Source organism: Glycine soja, chromosome 20 (genome assembly GCF_004193775.1).
Source record: "Glycine soja cultivar W05 chromosome 20, ASM419377v2, whole genome shotgun sequence".
In the NCBI taxonomy this organism is placed as follows: domain Eukaryota; kingdom Viridiplantae; phylum Streptophyta; class Magnoliopsida; order Fabales; family Fabaceae; genus Glycine; species Glycine soja.
The window spans coordinates 40,014,501-40,036,873 of NC_041021.1; the positions used below are offsets into that span (position 1 = coordinate 40,014,501).

General features: G+C 30.8%; 3 protein-coding genes across 3 annotated transcripts; 2 read left to right on the forward strand and 1 right to left on the reverse strand.

Moving 5' to 3' along the window:
- Positions 1 to 3,811: 3,811 nt before the first annotated feature.
- Positions 3,812 to 5,849, forward strand: LOC114403367 (probable cinnamyl alcohol dehydrogenase). The gene is made up of 5 exons (XM_028366289.1): positions 3,812 to 3,973; positions 4,112 to 4,225; positions 4,317 to 4,544; positions 4,664 to 5,103; positions 5,334 to 5,849. The coding sequence occupies exons 1-5, from the start codon at positions 3,885 to 3,887 to the stop codon at positions 5,534 to 5,536; spliced, it is 1,074 nt and encodes a 357-aa protein (XP_028222090.1). The 5' UTR covers positions 3,812 to 3,884; the 3' UTR covers positions 5,537 to 5,849.
- A 2,128-nt stretch (positions 5,850 to 7,977) lies between these two features.
- Positions 7,978 to 12,954, reverse strand: LOC114401224 (protein unc-50 homolog). The gene is made up of 10 exons (XM_028363686.1): positions 12,674 to 12,954; positions 12,329 to 12,396; positions 12,026 to 12,051; positions 10,688 to 10,778; positions 10,246 to 10,341; positions 10,078 to 10,146; positions 9,815 to 9,873; positions 9,595 to 9,717; positions 8,499 to 8,570; positions 7,978 to 8,419 (listed from the first exon to the last, which is right to left on the reverse strand). Exons 1-10 carry the CDS (start codon positions 12,782 to 12,784, stop codon positions 8,355 to 8,357), a joined length of 780 nt encoding a protein of 259 aa, XP_028219487.1. The 5' UTR covers positions 12,785 to 12,954; the 3' UTR covers positions 7,978 to 8,354.
- A 2,844-nt stretch (positions 12,955 to 15,798) lies between these two features.
- LOC114401492 (PRKR-interacting protein 1-like) lies at positions 15,799 to 18,137 on the forward strand. The gene is made up of 2 exons (XM_028364003.1): positions 15,799 to 16,285; positions 17,649 to 18,137. Exons 1-2 carry the CDS (start codon positions 16,046 to 16,048, stop codon positions 17,919 to 17,921), a joined length of 513 nt encoding a protein of 170 aa, XP_028219804.1. The 5' UTR covers positions 15,799 to 16,045; the 3' UTR covers positions 17,922 to 18,137.
- The last annotated feature ends 4,236 nt before the right edge of the window (positions 18,138 to 22,373 follow it).

Here is a 22,373-nt window from a genome sequence, read left to right on the forward strand (position 1 = left end):
TCATAAAATCTTTATAGTATGTTTGGATAGAGAATTTTAATCGAAAAAAGTAATTTATTAAAAAAATTTGAATTTCTGTACTTTAGAATTTATTATTTGGATGGTTTTTATGAAGAATTTAAAATTTTAAAATTTTAAAACAAAATTTTAAACAACTAAAAATCTAGAATTTCAATTTCCTTCTAAAAGGTAAGAAATTAAAATTCTCTTCTTTTTCAAGAAACATAGTCAGAGCTCCTAAAATATTGATCAGATGTGAACATAGAAAAACACATATAACTAGCACACCAACCATATGTTCTCTTTTTTTTTTATTCATTTTTTTCATCCTCATAATTTTAATTTTTTTATCCAAACACAAAATTTTGAAAATAAAAAAATTTCAATTGAAGTATTTGAAATTCTTAAAATTTAAAATCTCTCGGAATTTTAAATTTCTCTATCCAAACACACTCACACTCATTATGAACAATTTTATTGAATAATAAATTCGTAAGATAATTCCATACGACGACAACATTGAAGTGGTCCCATAAACAGATAAACTCTTTGGTTAGTATTTTCTACTTTTTAAAAAAATTATACTTCATCTAATGATAAACTGCGACAGGAATTATTAACTAGCACAATTTTTCGGCGGTTGGCAAAAGTATCTTAACGTGTTAACAAATAGACAACGATTTGTCAACGGACCTATCACGTATGCATGGCGCAAGGCTTACCTATCAAGCAACAATATGAAACAAAACCACTCCACTAAAATAAAAGTTTCAGAAGAAGATTGTTAATATAAACAAATTTCTTATAAGAAAAATAATGTTTTGACTCTCAATGTGTTTTTCTTTCGTATAAATAAAAAATAATGTTAAATTTTTTTATAATAATTCATATATTTTATTCAATTAAATAAATTATATTCTGTTTAACAATAAAGCATTCAATATGTTAAATAACACTTATTGAAAGAGAGAGATATATAGATAAAAAAGTATTGACTTCTTTTTCATAGAGGATGAAGAAACAGTTTTATCAATTGTTATACTTTGATTGCAGTATAAAAATCAATTTATCTCAAAAACAAATTTTAAATATTGTAAATTCTTAGTTAACAGTAAATAATAAATTAAACTAGTCACAAAAACAAATTATATTAAAGCAATGCAAATTTGAATTATTGCCTAACTCATTCATTTTACAAGGACCATTAGAAAAACAGGTGTTACCGTGTGTTGTGTGTTCACATGCCTTATGACTCTTTTTTTTTTTTTTCTTATTATGCATTGATGTGTGTTTTTTGAATACATGTTTATTTACACTCCTTTTTTACTTAATAGATTCTACTAATTATGGGACAAAAATAATAGTTTTAAATTTTAGAGGGATGAAAATAAAGAAATTGTATGCAATTACCTTTTTTTATAAAAAAAAAACTCCAATATTTTAGACATAATTGTTTTCAAGAAATATATATACAAATGCCAAAATAAAAAATACTCCTCCCGTTTCATAATACATATGACGTTTTAGAAAAAAATGATTCAAAATCTATATTATTTTACAAAACCAATATTACATAAAATAATTTTTTCAAGATTATCCTTAATAAATACTTAATGGGAGTAATGCATAAGACTAAATGAGTAGTTAATTAGAAATATAGAAGGTATATTAGATAATTACCTAATATTTTTTAAAAAATTCAATAAATTAATTAGATTTTTAAATACTTGTACAAAAACATTAAACGTCACATATTTTTTAAGGGGTGGAGTATTGTAAATTGGAAGAATATTAATGATTTCCAATTTTAGATTGATAAAAATAAAGAAATTGTTATACCTTTCATATTTTTTTAGCTTTTATTTTATCATACGTAAAAAAGACGTTTATTTTACTAAACTCTATCATTTTACATAATTCTTCCAACTTTCTGAAAAAATTTCAGTTTTTTATACAACATTTTTAATTATTTCTCTCCATTTAAAAAAATAAAAGGAAATCAATTTTAATTATTTGTCTTTCTAGGTGATGTAATGGATTAAAGCAAACAAACCAAAAAAATTGAGGTGGTGTTTTTAATTTATTCTTTGCTTTCTCTCATTTTAGTTATGGTTTTGCAAATAGTTACAACAAAATTTTAATATTTTTCCAAGAACAATGAAACCTTCATATAAGTTTTTTTTTTCATATTTCATTTATTTTTATAAACGGAAGCATAAGAAATAAGTGCATCCCGCTCAAAAACATATGATAAAGCTGAATCAAATGTCAAAGTGATTTGACATTTGCAACCTTTTTTTTTAAATGACATTTACAACCTATCTATTATATTGAAATTTGAAACTAAAAAAAAAAAAAAACCACTCAGGATACTCTCAGAAAAACTATTGTTATTAAAATTAGTAGCGAAAACACTGGTACGATATGTGTGTATCTATTTCTATCAGACTAAATTTGATTTTTTTACTGTATTACATTAATTAATTTTGATATATAATAAATTTGTCTTATTGTACATTGATATGTATATTAATTTTAGTTTAATATTTTTTCTCAAACACATTTTTATTTATATATTTTTTCTAATTAATTTTTTATCCCATTAAATATAAAAGTTACCTAATGTTTATCTATAAATTTGTTAGTTTTGTACCTTAAATATAAGAGTTATTTTTTAAAAATAAATAAGTCTTAATTTTTTATGTTTAAAATAATAAAAATATGTATAATCTAATGAATACTACGGATTTATGAATTTGGTTGACCTGGAACATTTCAATTGGCATTTTCTCATGCTTGATTAAAGCCATAAATTTTTAAATTTAATTTAATGACATTCCAAGTATATTTATTATATTTTGTAAAAAATAAACTTATTATATGAAACTTGAATACACAACTATATTATATCCTTTAAACTTGTGAAATTAATTTTATTTTATGGCACAAATGAAATAAATAAGAGTTATTAAATTATAATTAAATAAATAAGATTTATTTTTCAATACAATTTTGTTTTTATTTTCTTAAAAAAGAGGAAAATTTAAACATTTAAAATGGGCCTGATCTATCATTTTGATTTTTTAGGCCGGCTTTAATTTTATTAAAAGCATATGGAAGCATATATACATTTAATGCAATTGAAAGTTGAAACTATATTTATGGTTTACTTTAATTTTGTTTTTAATTAACTTATTAAATTAACATTAAATAAAAATTGGTAAATTGTATTTGTGAATAATTTTTTTAATGATTAATTGGTATGAATTGTTTAATATTTAATTTTTTGGGCATGTTTTATTTAATTACATGACTTTGTATTTTTTATGTATATGCTTATGATGTTGGGCCTAGAATAGGAATATATTAGTATTTAGGGTTATAAAATAATAAAAATAGAATAAGATGCGAATAAAAATATTAAAAGTGCTGTAAGTAAAACTAGACTACACAATTATCTAATCAATAATGGTCGTTGCTTAAAAAGAGAAGAAAAAAAAACCCCAAAGAGGCAGTTTATGTGTCAACGCATCACTTAATAACGTATCTTACTCAAGTAATCACAACGCATCCATGTTACTTAATTAGCTTGTGAAGCACACCTGAATGTTACTCTCAAATAGCATTGTGACCATTAGATGGCAATACTCTGTACACACTTTGATGAATTTATGGTGAAGATGGTGTAGAAGAGTACATAAGAACGTATCGGATAAAAACTACCTCCATTCACCTACCGCCGAAGGGCCCACACTCTATGCTGATTGCTGAGTTGTTGGCTACGGCACCGTTATATACCACGCTTTTGTCTTCCTTCCATTGCCAAATTCTCAATTCAATTCTGTTCATCCTTTGCTTCCCAAAGAAAGAGAAAATAAAAAGCAATGGGTAGCCTTGAAGCGGAAAGAACAACAGTAGGATTGGCAGCAAGAGACCCTTCAGGGATTCTCTCCCCATACACCTACAATCTAAGGTCATCTCAATTTCTATCTATTTTAATTTAATAATAATTAGTGTTTCTGATTTTATGCTTCATACTCTACTATCTTATCTAGTTCTGACCTTGTGTAGCATTTATTGTGTGTAAAAAAAAAATGTATAAAACATGCAGAAACACAGGCCCTGATGATGTTTACATAAAAGTTCACTACTGTGGAATTTGCCATTCTGATCTCCACCAGATTAAAAATGATCTTGGCATGTCCAACTATCCCATGGTCCCAGGGTACACTTTCTCGTTAATCATTAGTATTATTCTTTATTAATGTTGTTACCCCTTACCAATATTGAATATGATGATTGTTTTGTTGTTCCAGACATGAAGTGGTTGGTGAGGTACTGGAGGTGGGGTCAGACGTTAGCAGGTTCAGAGTGGGAGAGTTGGTGGGAGTTGGACTCCTCGTAGGTTGCTGCAAAAACTGCCAGCCATGCCAACAAGACATTGAGAATTACTGCAGCAAGAAGATCTGGTCTTACAATGATGTTTATGTCGATGGAAAACCCACGCAGGGTGGCTTTGCTGAAACCATGGTCGTTGAGCAAAAGTAAATTAAAAACCAATCCTTTCTAATTATTACACTTTCCACTACATGTTTAATCATTTTTTTTTTAAATCTTTTGAGGGTGTTTTAATTAATTTGATTTTGTATATTTGGGGTGTCAGGTTTGTGGTGAAAATTCCAGAGGGTTTGGCGCCAGAGCAAGTGGCACCATTACTGTGTGCGGGTGTGACAGTGTACAGTCCACTGGTACACTTTGGGCTGAAAGAGAGTGGGCTGAGAGGTGGAATATTGGGGCTTGGAGGAGTGGGACACATGGGGGTGAAGATAGCAAAGGCACTGGGTCACCATGTGACTGTGATAAGCTCTTCTGACAAGAAGAAACAGGAGGCACTTGAGCACCTTGGAGCTGATCAATATCTTGTTAGCTCTGATGTCACTGCCATGCAGGAAGCTGCTGATTCACTTGACTACATCATTGACACTGTGCCTGTTGGTCACCCTCTTGAGCCTTATCTCTCTTTGCTCAAACTTGATGGCAAGTTGATCTTGATGGGTGTCATCAACACCCCTCTTCAATTTGTTAGCCCCATGGTCATGCTAGGTAATTCTGTTGCACTCTCTAATTTTTATTTTTTTAGAATTTCAATTATTTTGTAAATTTTTTAAAGTAACACTTTCAAAATAAGAGGAAAAAAAATTAAACGGGCACACTGATCAAACTCTTCAAATAATTATTACACAAGTTAACAATTTTATTAAATATAATAATTAATTGCACTAGAAGTGAATTATTATAATTAAATTTTAATGATGGGTATTTGTGTTGTGAAGGGAGGAGGTCAATCACGGGAAGCTTTATTGGGAGCATGAAGGAGACAGAGGAGATGTTGGAGTTCTGGAAAGAGAAGGGTCTGAGTTCGATGATTGAAGTGGTAAACATGGATTACATTAACAAAGCCTTTGAAAGGTTGGAGAAGAACGATGTGAGATACAGGTTTGTAGTGGATGTCAAAGGCAGCAAACTTGTTGATTAGTAAAAGAAAGTATACCAGCACGACACCCGCAACATCCATCCATCATCATCAAGAGTCTGGAAAAGTTTTTCATTGAACTAAAGCTGTGTTTGTTTATTAAAAAGAGTGCTCTGTTTTCTCTGTTTTGGTTACACGCCGTTCATTAAAATATTTGATATCAAATTCTCGTGGAAAGCAAAAGATACCAAACTTCCTGTTTGACCATAGCTTTGCTGTGTAAAAAAAATGTTGTATTGTTCCGCCATTAAAAGAAAGAAAAAAGAAGTTGGATATTAATGGGCACAGAGTGGGTTACCAATACCAACTACTACTATTTTGAGGGGATTTCTTCACTGACCTTTACCTAATCTTTGACAATGAGACATTCTCTTCTCTGACTCATATCATACGCGTTCTCCGCCACACACGTATGCCAAATCCGAGTCTTATCATAGTCAACTTATGATGGATCAAAGTAGTATTAAAATGAGATTATTTTTAAATATTTTGTTGAAATAGAATTGTTTTTGTCACGCTATATTGAAATTGCTAATGAACTGCCATTTTTTTTAACGAACTACAACTCACGTGGATTAACAATTTTTTTCTTTTAGAAACTAAAATTCATTGATAGTAAAAGTGCTTGCATGAGTACAAAAATATGCCCAATGCAAGATTCAAAGCACCTTGGTCCTTGGTGGTACATCAAACTATCAAAGCTGTCTCAGTTTCAGGAATTATGAGCCACACAATTAGGTCCCAAATCTCACCGAATATGTGTGGATTAGCGAAATGTTAAATAATAAATACTAATTCACTTAACAGCTTATTTGAAAATTAAAAAATGCTGCAAGCTACTGTATGTGGATACTGCAGGGCAGGCTACTCAGGCTGTGGTATTCTACTTTTACCGTTTACTCGATATATATCATGCTTCATGCAAGGGAGGGAGTAGCTATTTATTTCCTAAATCAATTTAATGAAAGCTACTATCTTGAATTTAACCTTAAATCAATTTTATTCGACAAGTACTTTCTAAAATCTCAAATATAGCAGTCATTTTTATTACTTAAAAAATAATATGATTGATTAGGTGTTTTTTTTTTTTTAAAAATATTCAGTTAACTATTTAGATGTTTAATTTTACTTCTGTAATGTGAAGGTAACCATGTTGCATGTTTAATTTTGTTTTACAATGTTAAAGTTTTTGAGAATTATATTATAATGTAATAATAACCTAATTTTATCTATAAGTAAAATAAGTATTATAATAATATAGATGCCTTTTATTATAATTATTACAATTTTAATTTAATATCTTTTTATTACATAAATATTTTAGTAAATTTATTTTAAAAATATTTATTACAATATTATTATGAGAATCTACCAAAATTTAATTACATGAAATAACTTATTTCCTTTGTAAATGCTATATATATAAAGAAGCACTTCGTTTGATTATTTCTTTGTTTTTTCACTCTTGACATTTTCTAATTTTCAATTTTGCATCAGACCACAAGCCCACAACCTATCTTGCAGATTCCACGAAGTCTCTGCCTTTCTGGTTCATATGAATGAAAGTGCTGTAAAAGCTGACATTATGCGTAGCACGCATAGCCTTGTAGGGGAAAGTTGGTTGGAAATAATGCCGCCTGCGGCAGAAGACGTGTCACTCAATATTCCATACCAATGGTTGTCGAGATTTTTTTTATTTTAAGAAGGCGCCATATGATATGAATGGACAGTATTGGTCTGAACAATATTCACATGATAAACTGAAAAAAAAAACTTGAATTGCAATTCACATGTCACATTGTAAATGGGAAGCGTGGGACTCACTACTCCTTATTACATATTTCGAATGTGTAATTGGAGCCAAGTCTATTTTATTGATATAAAAAAAGTTGCTTGACACTATGACTTAATAATTTCGATATAATCAAGCACATTTTACGTTGTGTTCAAAATATTTTAGAAGATAGAAATAACACTTAATGATTTGGTATAAGATAAGAGTGTGAGTTTAGTTTGAATGTGGTGAACTCTATCATGTTAGCTTTTGTCTCCAATTAATAAATGTATCATTTTGCTCTTGTGAATTGTTTTCTTTTGATTTTTTAAGAATTACACTTGAGGATAATATAATATTTTAATTAGTTCATTCAATCATCTCCACTTGATTTATCACATCGTTACGCTACTGATTTAAACATTGACTTAAGCATTAAAGTACTTTTATAAGTACCTCCTACCTTCATCCACGCCATTGAAACCAACTCCTCAGAGACCCAATCTTCAGTTGGATAAAATACAAAACAAGCACACATCATACATACAAGAAGCCCCCTCCCCTGGCTTTGATTACCTCCTCCAAGACTTAGTGGTACCTGGGCTTGAGTGGCTTCTAATGACACTCGAATAAGCTAAAGAATGAGTATGTCAAGTAACGAGCGTAAATGTAGAGGCAATGGCCTTTCATTTGGAGAGTAATTATATCTAGCTTCATGAAAGAATATATCAATAGAAATTGTTCTTTGTCGGGAGGAAAGCTACCAGATTGACCAAGAAAAATCATTACAATGAGTATATTCATTTGAACAAATATTCTATCTAATAACTGTAAAAAAAAAAAAAAACAACTACCCTGACTCGCTACAGTCCAACTTCGATTGGTAGTAGTAGTATATTAGAAGGCCTAAAATGAGGCATTGCTGGGCCATTGCATTCTTCAAACAAACAATCAAACATTCATTAAAGCCTTCTCATGTTGCAGTTCTCTGAATACTCTATAAACTCAACAAGGACACCGATAGGTCAAAAGTTCTAGCTGGAATGATCATATTTGTCGACTGAAGTACATATTCATAAAGTATCTAGAAGGATTGAAACCACTTAAAATCACTGCAAATCAAAAATTGGGGTCAGATGCAATATTAACCCATCATAGAAAACAGAAATGGTAGACACATTCAATACTTACAAATTGGAGAAAGGACAATTACGATTCCAATTGGGTACAGGAAAAAGGTGGTCCTCTCCAAAAAAGGCAGAACTACAGCCAGAAATGTTAATAATCAAATTAATTAATTCAACGGTATTCACAGTTCCCACAAAGTCAAAACAAAATCTTAAAATTTCAGACTTAAACATACTCGGGAAACAAGTTTGCCAAAAACATTTTAATGTACATTTATTCAGTATGATGACCATCACATCCAACAGACCCACATCAAATGAATTTGTCCTCCACATCATATAAAAGGGACTTTAGAGTAAAAAACACAGAAAGGGTGCTTGCTGCAAATATTCAAGAAAGCACAATAACTGACACTTCCAGACAAATACAGCCATATCCAAGGAAACTACACTAAAAAAAATATGAACTGATCTAAATGAAGAGAGATTAACTTACACCAATATAAGTTACACTCATTCTTATACAACCAATAACTTTGTATAAAATGTGATTTTCATTGAACCATTTGTTGAATCGTAACTACAACCTCTCTGATCATTTTTATAAAAACCTTTTGGGAAATTTGTATTGATCTTTTTTACAAGACTCCCTCCAAATTGTTTACTGCATTATTTTATTTTTTAACAGAAATTCTCTCAAGTTGACATGCATTAATTAAATAGGTAGAATAGATTAAGAAAATGTAATCCCTATGGTTTTAAGGGTAATTATGGAAAAATTATACAAATTGTTGACAAATTTAATACCATTAACTAAATATTTTAATTCTTGTGAAGCAGTTAAAAGGATCCTATACATATAGGACCAGAGGTAGTACATATTACCAAGATTATTCATGTTAAATCTTATAAAAATTGAATAGTAATAAGAAGATAACTAAATGGTTCTTATTCTTATATTTTTTAAATGTATATATTACATTAATTTTGATGTACACGAACAAGGTATCAAGTAATTTTGATTTAATCTAATGATGAGTTTTGGGATAAAATTATCTAGTAAAAAGCTATTGAAGAGTGTTAGAGTGGGTGTAACTTATACTGGTGTAAGTTGATCCATCCTCTATTATAGATAATGAGAGAGAGAGAGAGGGATTTACCATCATAACCTAAGAAATTTAGATAATGATAGTATGAAGCGCCAACCATGAACAGCAGATTTGACAGCAATACTGGAATGAAACCATGAGCCACCAATAGAGGAGATAGAAAATAATGGATCACTGCCAAAGAACCAGACATCAGTACCACTCTAATGCAAGATATTGTAGCTTCCTATAGCATAATAGAGTTCATACTAACCGAAGAGTCAGAAATTACCATAGAGCAAAACAAAAAATGGGAAGAAAGAGTTGCAGTGCACATCAAATGCATACATCCTTCCATGAAAATCCAAAAAATATATAATCAGCTATTGGAAAATAATCAACAAAATTCTAAGACAAGGGTGCTCAGTTCAATTCCATTCTTATCAATTGCTCAAACATTTTAAAGCATTGCAAAATATTAGGAAATGTTCTCAAAATTGAAGAAGCAAACAACTAAATTACATGTGAAACAAGCAAGAAAATTCTTGAACTTACCATTCAACACGCTGTTCAACCACATAACTATTTGGAGCCTCTTCTCGAAGATAACCATTAGTCAGGAACCTGGAGATTATAAGGGTAAAAAATATGCACCAGTGTTGGTATCAATATCAAGTGATTCAAAGAAAACGATGTAATATTTACTACAAGAAGTAGCCTTACCAACAAAAAGTTGCCAGAAATACACCAGTCAACAAAAAGTGGAAAAGCAACACTGAGAAGATAACAAGAAGTGTATGTGCAGTACTATGGTCATACCTGAAAAAGAATGGGAAAATACAGCAGCACAAAAAATTAGTAGAGGCCAAGAGGAAAAAACTATAAACTAAATGTATACAATGAATCATCCAATAACACTACAACCTTGGTTCATGATTCATGATTTAATAAAATTCATACATACTGATGTCTAAATCAATAGCCTGTTTCTACCTATAAGGGAAGTTTTCAAAAAGGATCATCCTTCATCTAAATAGATGAAATACAATGATTTACATTAGTGATTGGTTGCATTTGCATATTCATTCTGTTTTACAAAAGTAAAGTGAATTTTAGCTAGTCATCTATGAAGAACCACCACAATCAAAATGTAAGAAAAACTTACGCCGCACAATAAGCCAAAGTTGCAACTGCCAAAAGGAGACTGCAGATCACAACAAATGCAGGGTCATCACGAGCCCATTGATTCTTGGTTTCTAATATCAAATAAGAAGAAGCAGAAAATCAATCAAACAATTTTTTGAAATCACCAAATGAAATTTCCTAGTTTGATAAATCAAAGACTTTAATTATATAATTAAACCTACAGATTTTTACCGTGAAACATTTGCATCATTATATATCATTAAATTAAGTTGACTTGCAAGCCCAATAATAAGCCAAAGTTCTTCATGGCTCATCCTAAAAAGCAGCTCACTATAAAGATTTAACCGCCGTGTTTAAAAGGCACCATTACTTGAGTCTTGAAAGAAAGGTGAACTGTAAAATTATTAAATTTCATCCCATCGTTGGAATACAGACTTACAAATATGCTTAAATGCATGCATAAAATTTAAGAGAGATTTATGAAGTGGGAAGGAACAGAATAGTTTGATTAGATCTACATCAATCAATGAACAAGTGTGCTCATAACCTCTTCTGTTTGAGCAGCAACATTGCCAGCCCAAGTACGTAAAACATTTGAAACAGCTGCAGACCTGGGGTGTTTGTTAAGTGCAGCTTATTTTGTAGTGTTTCTGTATTTGTTATTTGTTAATACTTCACATTGGTTTCTGATTCTAAGGTTGTTTGGTTAGGATCAGTGAGTTTTAATACAATTTGAGGTATTTGAATATTATTCTTAGTGTTTTTTTCTTAATCCCTATCATCTATTCTCTTTGTTCTTTCAATCCAGCTTCAATGCACATTCTCTAGGTGTTCTGTTATGTTTTTTTAGATATAACCATTAGCAATTTCCCACTATTCTATTACGCTTGCTATACTGAGATGATAAGTAAGCACTTGAGCACTATGTTGCCAGTGTTCTATTTTCCACTGTTATGTTTGAATCTATTATATTTTCCCCATCACAAACTTTGCACTCTTCTCCATCAATATGATAATGTTTTTCAAAAAAAAAAAATTGTATTAGGACTAAAGTCAAGTTTATGGACACTACACAAGTTTTTATAGACTCTTGAATTTGACAACCTATTACTAAATGCAGTTCCAACCCAGCACTGCATGTAAGATACTCAGATTAATAACAACTAATTATAGTCCCTAGAACATATCACATGCATGCAACTGTCCTAATATACTATAGATTATTGCAGATAAAGGCTAGCTAAGGACCATAGCCTAGTAAAACAGAAGCTTAATAAACATTGTTAAACCAATCACTGTTCAGAAATGTGTATCAATAAATCAGAAGAACAAAGATATTAATGAGACAGAGACTTACGTTTGTGATATTTAGTATGCTGATAGCTGCATCCGTTGTACGGTTCCATATCAAGAAGGCCAAAAAATCCATCAGAGAAAAAGATACTACAAAATTCTAAATACACACAAAACAGAAGAGTTGAGCAGAAACTCAACCAAGAGCTTATGCCCATATGTGCAGCTGTACAATTCAAATGTCCAACAAAAGAGGTCTCACATTGTTACAGCGTTAGATCATGGCAACAAAACGCGATTTTCATTGCTAAGTGCTAACAGGGGATGGAGAGACAGAGAGAAGATTATTTAATTTGCATATACTTACACAACTTTCGGTGATGTACATAGATGAAGCATTTGCCAAAAAGTATATTCAATATCCATTTGTTGCCACTACAACGAATAATAAATGAATCAGCGCAGATTGAACACTCACGAGTCATGGACTCTTCAAATCAGAACAATAAAATCCAACCTATTCAATTTTTGAGCCGAAACATTCAGGAATTGAGCCTAATCTAACAAATTGGTTAACACGGCGGGTAATTTTAGCAATGGCATTTACGATGTCAGAAAGAAAGGGAGAGATAAAAGCGGGAATCGGATCTTAGAGTGGAGTGCGAAGTAAATCTAGGAAATCGTGAAATAAAAGGAAGGGATCGGAAGGAACCTTGATGATTCTGCGGAGGTAGGGAAGCAGCATGGGATTGTTAGGTCGAGAGGAAGAGGAGGAGGAGGAGGAGGAAGAAGAAGAACGTCCTTTGGAAGCTGTTGGTAACATCTTCGCTTCGGTCACTCCTTCTCTTAACCTCTTCTTCTGCAAACGAACCACGATTCTATTACTCTTTCTCTTGCTGTGTGATGTCTTAAGTGCGATCTCCTTCTCTTTCTCTCTCTCTCTCTCCGGTAGCTGCCTCGAACTCTCTCTCTCTCAGATGCGAGTTGGCCTGCTCAGGGACTGAAAAGTAAAACGCCACATCAACAACCTGGGCCGATTTCAAACTGGACTCTAATCCACCTTCTGATCCACTCTAATTTACTAGGGGTGCAAAGCCTTCACAGATCATTGGGTATTTTTTGTTATAAGATTATTCTTGATTTTATAATAATTAATATTTAAATACACTTTTAATTGGTTGAAAATTATAATGTCTCAAATTAAATGGTCAAAAAATTAAGTCATAAATGTACGATACAACGATATATTTTACGTAAATAAAAGAGTTGTATTATTCATACAAGCCTTTTTCACAAAATAATCCATCTTTTTCGGATTTATTGGTTTTATAGTGAAAAATATAGATCCAACATTTTTTTGTGTTTATATCTGTTTACCGCGTCATTTATTATATCTTGAATTTTCTTCATTTTTCATTCTTTCTAGGTTGTATAATTTATTGTTTGAGTTCTTGTACAAATAACATTTTTCTTGATTGTTATCAGAGCGATGGTTAAATTAAACATTTCAATAAGTTGATCATTAATAAAATTTTATTTTATTTTATTTATTTATTATTAATTATTAATACAGTTTTAGATTACTTTTTAATCCGCTAATATCATAAGTTGAACATTTAATTCCTATAAAGTAAGTAAATGATGAAAAAAATATGAAAAATGAAAAAGAAAAAGAAAAAAAAGCTAGCTAAATAAGTAGTTGGTAAAATATATACTATATGAGAAATTTATACTCACGTATTTCAAGGTTTTCTTAAATGATACTTACGCTTGTTTTAATTTTCAACTAGACACTCATCGTGTATTTAATAAAGTAACGCACACCTTTTTTTTAAAGTTATCTAAAGGAGGTCAGTGTAAAAAAAAAAAAACGATATGAGTGTGATTATAGGAGGTAGCGATATTTTCTCAAAAAAATACAATTACAAAAGATTTGTCTTTTGTTTACGGAAACAAAATATTTGTCTTAAACACTAAAGTTAAGAGATGAAATTGAAAAAATCTGAGTTATTTAGATAATAAGCCTAATTAAACCTAAAATAAGTATTTTACCAAAGCACCTTATTGTTTATTTTAATTTCCATAAGTTTATGCTGCATTTAAAAACATAGTTTTGTTTGGATAAAAGTAGATTGAACTGATTTTCAAATCAATTTCAAAATCATTTGTTATAGTTTTAAGTTTTAGAAGTTGCATTGTCCTTTTAGATATCATCGTTCACTTTTCTATACCTTCCACCTAGCCTTCTCATTTTCCTTTCAATTTTTACTAAATGTGACAAAATGGGTCAAGCTTAGACATGGCTTGAATGAAATTTTAGGTTTGACTTTAAATTCCAATCACAAATTGAATCATTTTTTTTCTCTCAAACCAATCACGACTCATTATAGGCTTAATTTGTATAAATTTGACTTTACCATGTTTATTTCTTATTATAGGAGCCTGAAATTAATTTGATCTTTCTTACTTTAATATGCTATAATTCTAGATTTGCATATAACTTGCAAGCTAGTTCAACTTGAACTTGCAAGATGAAATGTTGGTTTAAGCTTTAAAATTTGATTTTTTTAAGTCCGATTCAAGCTTATCCAACTAAATCTCATAGAAATTAAGATTTCATAGAACTTAGACTTCACTCTAAAAGCTCAAATTAAATTTGAGCTTGTGGGCTTGAGTCACCATAACCTACAATTCACTTTGATTCAAATTCCCGTGATAAAATATATGACTTAGATTTAAAATGTTTAACATGAATTAATTTTTGATCTTTTTGGCTGGATCTAGCCTTAGCTAGGAAAAGTCTATAAAATCTAAGTTTCAGACTCATTTTAGAAACCTAAGTTGAATTTATGTTTTTTTTCCGGACCAATTCACTATAGTTCGTGATCGACCTAACCTGGTGCCTTTGGAATGTTGTAAACAATAGTTCGCACATTTCCAATCATCAAATGGAGAAGGAGAAATTTGTATTCCAACAATTTTCTACACACACTGACTATTTTACCATTGAACATGTTTTTACATGCTAACATAAGTATTTGATGCAATGCCAAATACACATTTTTCCTTTGTTTGATTACATGTCTCTGACGTGAATAACCACATATCTCCAAAAGCTTTGTTTTGTACTTTCCACGTTTTTTATTATTAGGATGTGGTTTTATGTACCACCAACATGTGTACAAACACATATTTTGTTAAACTTTAAGGATGCGCGTCTAAAATGTTGTAGCCAAACTTACAACAAGTCTTATTAATGTAGCCATTGAATTGCATAGCAATGCCATAATGATCGAAATATATCAAATTTAAGATAAATTATCTGGATGTGACAATTTTAAACAATTTAAATATTTGTCAATGTATATTTTGATAATATAATTTTTTTCTGGTTGATAATATAAAATCATTCATATTTTAAATAGTATATTAAACATTAAAGTAAAATAATATGAAAATGATGATTAATAAAATATAAAAAATATTGTAGTATAAAAAGATATTGTAATACATTAAATAGTATATTATACTTTCATAAAAAAAATAATTAAATTCAACAATTATATTAATAAAATTTAGCATTTGTAAAAATTTATTAAAAATGTAAAATTCTCAAATTTCACAACTCAGTCACACTTTTATTGATTATAAAATGTCTATAAATTTTACTAAGAAAAGAATAAAAGATTTTAAAAAACATTTAATTTAATTTTTATGTAATTTGATAAAGAACATATCTACCAACATTGAAAATAATATTTAGATAATTTAAAAGTTATATCTTTTTCAATTATTAATACCATATAATATGACAGGCCTCTTTTTTTTTTAACAGGAAAAGAAAAAGGGGTTTGAATGACACGAAACTGTGAAATGCCCCTAATTCAAGAAGCAGGCATATTCGGATTTTGTGATTGGGAGAGAAACCGACCCAGTTGTGCTATTGCCGCTGTCCCGTGCAATTCGAAGGGAATGAAGAACAAGGGTTTAGAATTAGGGTCTTAAAACAACTCAACCAACTTTGTGGGTAAAATTAGGGATTCAGGTGTAAAGTGAAAAACTAGGGTTTTGGTAAATCTCCAAAATGTCGACGGGCAAACCCAGAGGCGGTGATTTTCAGATGGTCCCGGCGCCGGGAACGTCAAAGCCTCCCCTTCCGCCGGCAGCAGCATCGAATGCGATAGTGGAATATACTCCGGTCTCTCTCAAAGAGGAAGAGGAGGATCTGGAAGTCAAGCTCCGACGGATTATCGACAATGTTCCTGTCCGTGTTAGCAATACTTCCGGTAGTTCCGCCGGTTCAGGCTCCGGCGACTTCCACCAGGTATAACTGTTTTTTTCTTTATTTATTTTAAAATAAAAACTATCTCTTGTGCTGGAATTAGCTCTGAAATAAGGTGCAGGTTTGATAATGCTGTGCAATAACCGTTAGGTAGTTGTAATCAAGAAGAAAAATGATCATTATCAGGGTAGTACTCGAAATTTCATTTTGAGGACCTATTAAATATAAACAGTACTTACAGAGGGATATTAATGGCGGTTGTGTATTTTAGGTGTTGCCAAATAACAAAAGCAATACGCAATTGAAACTGTTGTTTGTCTCTTAGATGTTAGATCACTGGTTCACTGCAGTTGTGATGAGGAACGTAATGGTGGCTATAAGTTGTTGAAATAGGAAAAATCATCATGTTGGGGAGAGGTTTGGAAAGACACTGTGTATTAGTGCAACTGTGGAAGTTCTATGGGTCGAAGGTGCATGCGAGGTGTCTTGTTAGGTTAATAAATGCTGGGGTGGGATGAGTAGGGTTCAAAGTGTCTGAAGTAAATTTGGCCTCATGACTAAGGAATCTTAAGGAATGTGGTGCTTTTAAGTTTTTAACCATACACTACTCACCTATTTGGGGATTAAATTCAGAAAAACTACAGTTTATATAGTGTAATATAAAGGTTCGTGGAGTAGTTGGATGTGAACTGGTTGGCAAAACCATCATGCTCCAATGCTGCAAAGGCTAATTGCTCATTGATGAGTTCTTGATTTACCCACTGTAACTAATAAGTTGATTCTGAAGGTAACATGCTTTAGCATAAACTTATCAGAAGTCAGAACATTGGATGATCAAGGGTATTAACTTTGGTCATTTTTTAAGCAGCATTCTTAATCTCATTATTGTTAAGGCATCCTTTCTTGCACTTAGGAGACATTCTTAATCTCAACTGTCCTGAATTATATTATAAGCATTATGGTCTATTCATGGAATATCTTATTATTTGAGTGATTTGTAATAAGTAATAACCTAGATATGCATACTGAAGTGCTTACCTTTCCACTTGTGTTTATCCAACACATGATGGCCCAGTTTTAATTAGCTTCTAGCTTGTGGGAGCTTTTCAATTATAAAATCATGCTGTTTAGATTTTTCTTAGACAAATATGCCTAACTCTGTTATGTTTACAAGTGCTTTTTGGAAGAGTGAGATGAGGAAGCTTCTAAAAGACTTGTGCATAAATTGATTTTAACATATGCGAGGAGTTTGATTCATTTTATTTCCTTCTCCCTTAAGAAGTTTACTTAAATTGGCATGATATCTGAGTTATTTGCTTCTTTATTTTATGTGTCAATAGTTGGTAGGGTGATGGATATTGTTCTGAGTGTTTTTCTTGTATGCTTCAAACTCTGGTTCCAACAGTATCGGCAAATGAGACGCAAGGAACAAGATCGTCTTGCCAGGATGGAAGTCGACTACCAGAAAAGGAAAGAGCTGGCTGAATTTAATTTGAGAAGAGAGGAAAGATTAAAAGCGGCTGAGGAACGGACGGCAAAGAAGCGAGCAAAACGTCAAAAGAAGAAGCAAAGGAAAAAGGAGAAAAAGACCAAATTAAATGCTGGAGAACAGCTGCAAGAGAAAGAAGATTCCTCAGGTGATGAAGACTCTGATAACGATGAGGAGGCAGCACCTTGAAACTAGCTTTGGTTGTGCCCAAACTTTTAAAATTTGATTCAAGCAAGTGGGCATATCTGGCTTAGATAAAACACAGTCCATTACTCCGGGTTTCCATTAAATTTGTTTCCCTTATGTGATTTCTGAGGTACTGTGTTCGAAAGGGATACTATATATTGTTTCAAGCTAAAAAATTGATGAATTAGAGAACAAATCTTACAAGCCTTTTTTTTAAAAGAATCCGTCTTGCAACTCATTGTGTGATAACAAACGAAATGTCGCACAAATAAACTTAGCCAGATCGTAAGAGTAAAATATCCCGATTAATTCATTCTTAAAGTATCAATGTAGGTTTATCATTTTTTTAAAATTAATTTTGCTACAAGGAGAATTAATTTTACGAAAAATGAAAATCTTTAACTTCTTGACAAAAATTAATTATAAGTGTAAAGTTTATTGATCATATTTGAATTTATAGTTTGAAAGTGATTTTATTGTACCATTTAAATTGAGGAAAAAAAATTAAATTTATTCAATTGTTAGGATCTCTTTGTTTTGCTAGTTGGTATCTTTATGCCTACCAGGATCAAATACGAAATTGTGGAGATTCTTTTAAAACTTAACATCTTGTGTAATATTTTTAACAGTATTTTAATAAGCATTTGTGTTCCTTTTCATTCTTTTTCCAGCTTAATTCTCTAGTCTATGTTTGGTAGGGAGAGAGGAATGAAAAGAAATAAAATGAAATAGTTTTGAAAATCAAATTAGTGATTGATCCGATTAAGATAATGAATTCTTAAATCAATAATTAAATCAATGAATCATTAATTGAATTGTATGACTATCTTTATTAAAATAATTTTAAAAAATTATGCTCTTTCATATATATATATATATATATATATATATGTTTAACCAGTGAATTATTGATTGAATCACGTCAATTAGTATAACTAGTTAGAATTCATGATAAATATAATTTATTATACATAACAACTTGTTTGTGATTATATGACATTTATTTGTGGTTTATAACTCATAAATAATCATCAAATGAGTTTTACATTGCGAGAGTACTTAAATTAAATTCTATTTTTATAATAATTAAATTCCATTTTAAATGCTAATGGTTATAATTAAATTTATATTCTCTCACTGCCCGCCACTGATATAGTTACCTTTCATCTATAATCTATAACTATTAATAATGAAAACCACTCCTCTAGAACTATTAATAATGGAAATTACCCGATTTAGTATATATAATTCAAATTCCTTATTTATATATATGTAGTTAGATTATAATGGGGTTAGTTACGTTTCAATAGAGGAGCAAAGGTGTAGTGGGGTAGTTTCTAACTCTGCACGGCCTGTTCTCTGAGATCGAGGTTATTCTCTTCCTTTGCTTCTTAACGAGTTTCTAAGTGCGCTTTTATTTTCGCACCGTCTCTTCCTTTTTTTCACTCGCTTTCAGTGTTTGAACTTCATTTTACATTGCAGCTGTCTTTTGTTTTGCTGCAGTTATCGTTTTCTGCTTCTGGCTTGCGTGATCGTGATGTGCTCTTCAAGGTTCATTTATCTCGGTTAAGTATTTCATGAATCTGAACCTCTTGTCTACCTATTTAATTATTTTTGTATCTTTCTTTGATCATGAAAGAGTTAATATCCAAGCAACATGTTAATAATCCCATAAAATGGGATATTGTAATTCACAATTTGCTTGATATACTCATAACTTCAACAGTTGATTTTCTAATCAAACTATATATTCCTATACAATTGTATGCAAATTTTACAGAATAAAAGCCACGTCTAGGATATTTAATCCGACCCATATAAACTTTATCTAATAACAAAAACTGTACTTAAAATAATATCAAAATCAAAATTTGTTACTAGCATGACAAAAGAAACGTAGCCGGCTGCACCTCAAATTGCAAAGAAAGAGTGATGACCAACGAAAATATGATCCAAGTGAACTACCCTGCCACTTCTTGTAATCATGACCAAAAAACCAAAATCATTTTGTAATCACACGCCAAGGAAAGTAATTTGTTGTTTCTTTGACATTCGATTCCTAGAAGTCAAAATTAAAATGCATAATTGCTTTTGAGAGGGGGGGGGGGGGGGGGTAATTTTCAATTTTCAGTGATCATGCATGCATGAACCTTTGCACTTCAATGTACAACAAACATGTTCGATAAAGAAACTCTATGCTGCCAACACATTTCCACTATCACCACAAAAAAATAGCAACACTACCTCAGTCATGATCTAATTCAGCCTGAATTGCATGCAAGTTCTTAACTTCAGAATTCCCATATCTTGAAGCAGCAAAGCCATATGATGCCACAGTTCCCACAAGGACCACAAGAACCGCAACAAAGAGCTGAATGTTAGCAAGCAATTCGCCCCAAACCTCGCTATCAATAGAATCACACGTGACACTGTTTTCCCTAAGCTTACAACCACTTGGCATCACTGGGCCATAGAGAACAAAGGCAGTCTGATAGAACCATAAGCTTTGCAGTGCTATAGCAATGTCATTGCATAAATCCACTGGAATAGGATGCAAGTACAGCACAGGTATGTTTCTCCTCTTTCTTCCTTCTTCCATTTATTCACACTCTTCCATTTATTTTAACTTTTTCTTTTAAAATGAATTAATTTTTCTTGATCTCCATTTTTTTTCTTGTTTTTAATCATGTGCCTATATACTAATGAAAGAAATGTTTTTTTTATCACTCCTCTACTTTGTGTCTGCATTTTTATTAAGAGAAAGAAAGAAAAGGTTAACAATTTTTATATTTTTAAAATAAATACTCTAAAATCTATAACTATTAATAATAATAATTATCCCATTCTGGTGTACGCAATTTGAATTTCTTATTTATCCTTTATATATTTATAATCTATAACAATATCTATATATATATATAAAAGAAATATTCTTTTTTGTGTACACATTTTGTCTCTTGCCACTAAATTAATTAATAAAAAAATTACTACATATTATTCTTACCTTGCAACTGATAATGTAAAACGCATAAACTGAACATGATAAATTTTTAAAATGGACAATTTCTGTCTCAACTTCTTCTTAGTAACCACCCATTTTCCCTTTTCTCTTCCGGACATGGATACCTTTACGCGTTAATCATGTTGTAACTGCATGGTTGTTGTTTCATTTTTTATTCATCATTTATGAATCTTTTTCCATTTTCTATTTTGTTCCTTCTCTCTCTTCCTTTCTCTGATCCATTTATGAATTAGTTTAATTGAACTTGCGTTTGGCCTCTCCTCAAACTGCTTTTCATTAATGTGTTGTAATAATGTAACGCATTTTTTTCAGGTTGAGAGTGCACAAGTTGAAACGTCAGCGTGCAATTATGGTGAACAACAACAAATAAGGTCTCCATGCAAGAGGTGGATTCAACGGAGGAGGAGCATATCACCAAAACCAAATCTCGCTGCATTCTATCGCCGGTGCCGCCGCAGAAAATGCCGACGGAGTCAGAGCTCGAAGGTTTCTTCGCCGCTGCGGAGAAAGACATTCAAAAACACTTCGGAGAAAGAGTTTTTAAAATGTGAAATTAAAACTGAATTAAAAATATGGGGTATATATATATATATATATATATATATATATATATATTGAAGTGTTTGAAATTTTGCATATTTTATTTATTTATGTTCATTAATCTGCAGGTATAATTATGATTTTGTCTAAAAATTTAATAAATAATATTATTTTATTCAAAATCACAATAAAAAATTCATTTTTAATTGCACAATAAAAATACATATTACACCCTTTTAATATTTTTTAATTTTTACAAGAAATTTTGTAAAATGGATATCAATTTAATAAATAAATATTTTTTCTTTGATGAGAGACTCTCAAAGATCTTAAATCGAAATCCACATATAATTTACACTTTACACTTTTAATTATAACATCTCACCCTAAAAAATAAGAAGTGTGTATGTATAACATGTATTTAAAAAAGTACACTAAAATTATGATATGACAATAAAAATATAGAGACACAAGCTTGTAAACTTAATTCACATCTTACCCACCAAGAAGTGAAAATAAAAGAAAAAATATTAGACTAAAATTATCATACATCTCGATATACACACTAAACAAATTGTTACTACTAAATTCCGCAAAATAAAGTGCGAATATTCAGGCAACAATGTCTGTTTTTTTGCTAATTATTACTAAAGATAATTGTCTCCTTTGGTTTACACACTTCTTTTATATATATATATACAGTTTTGTTTTCTTTATAAAATTTTAAGATGTAACTACTATCACACTCTTCAAAAAACTGTTATCACTATTTTCTTTAACTATTTTTTCTTTTTTTAAAAAAATATGTGTCTTTTCCAATTAGTGATGGTAAAATGAATAAATAATGGTATATCTTCCATTTGATGGGCCGGCCCAGCCCACGAATGGGGGAG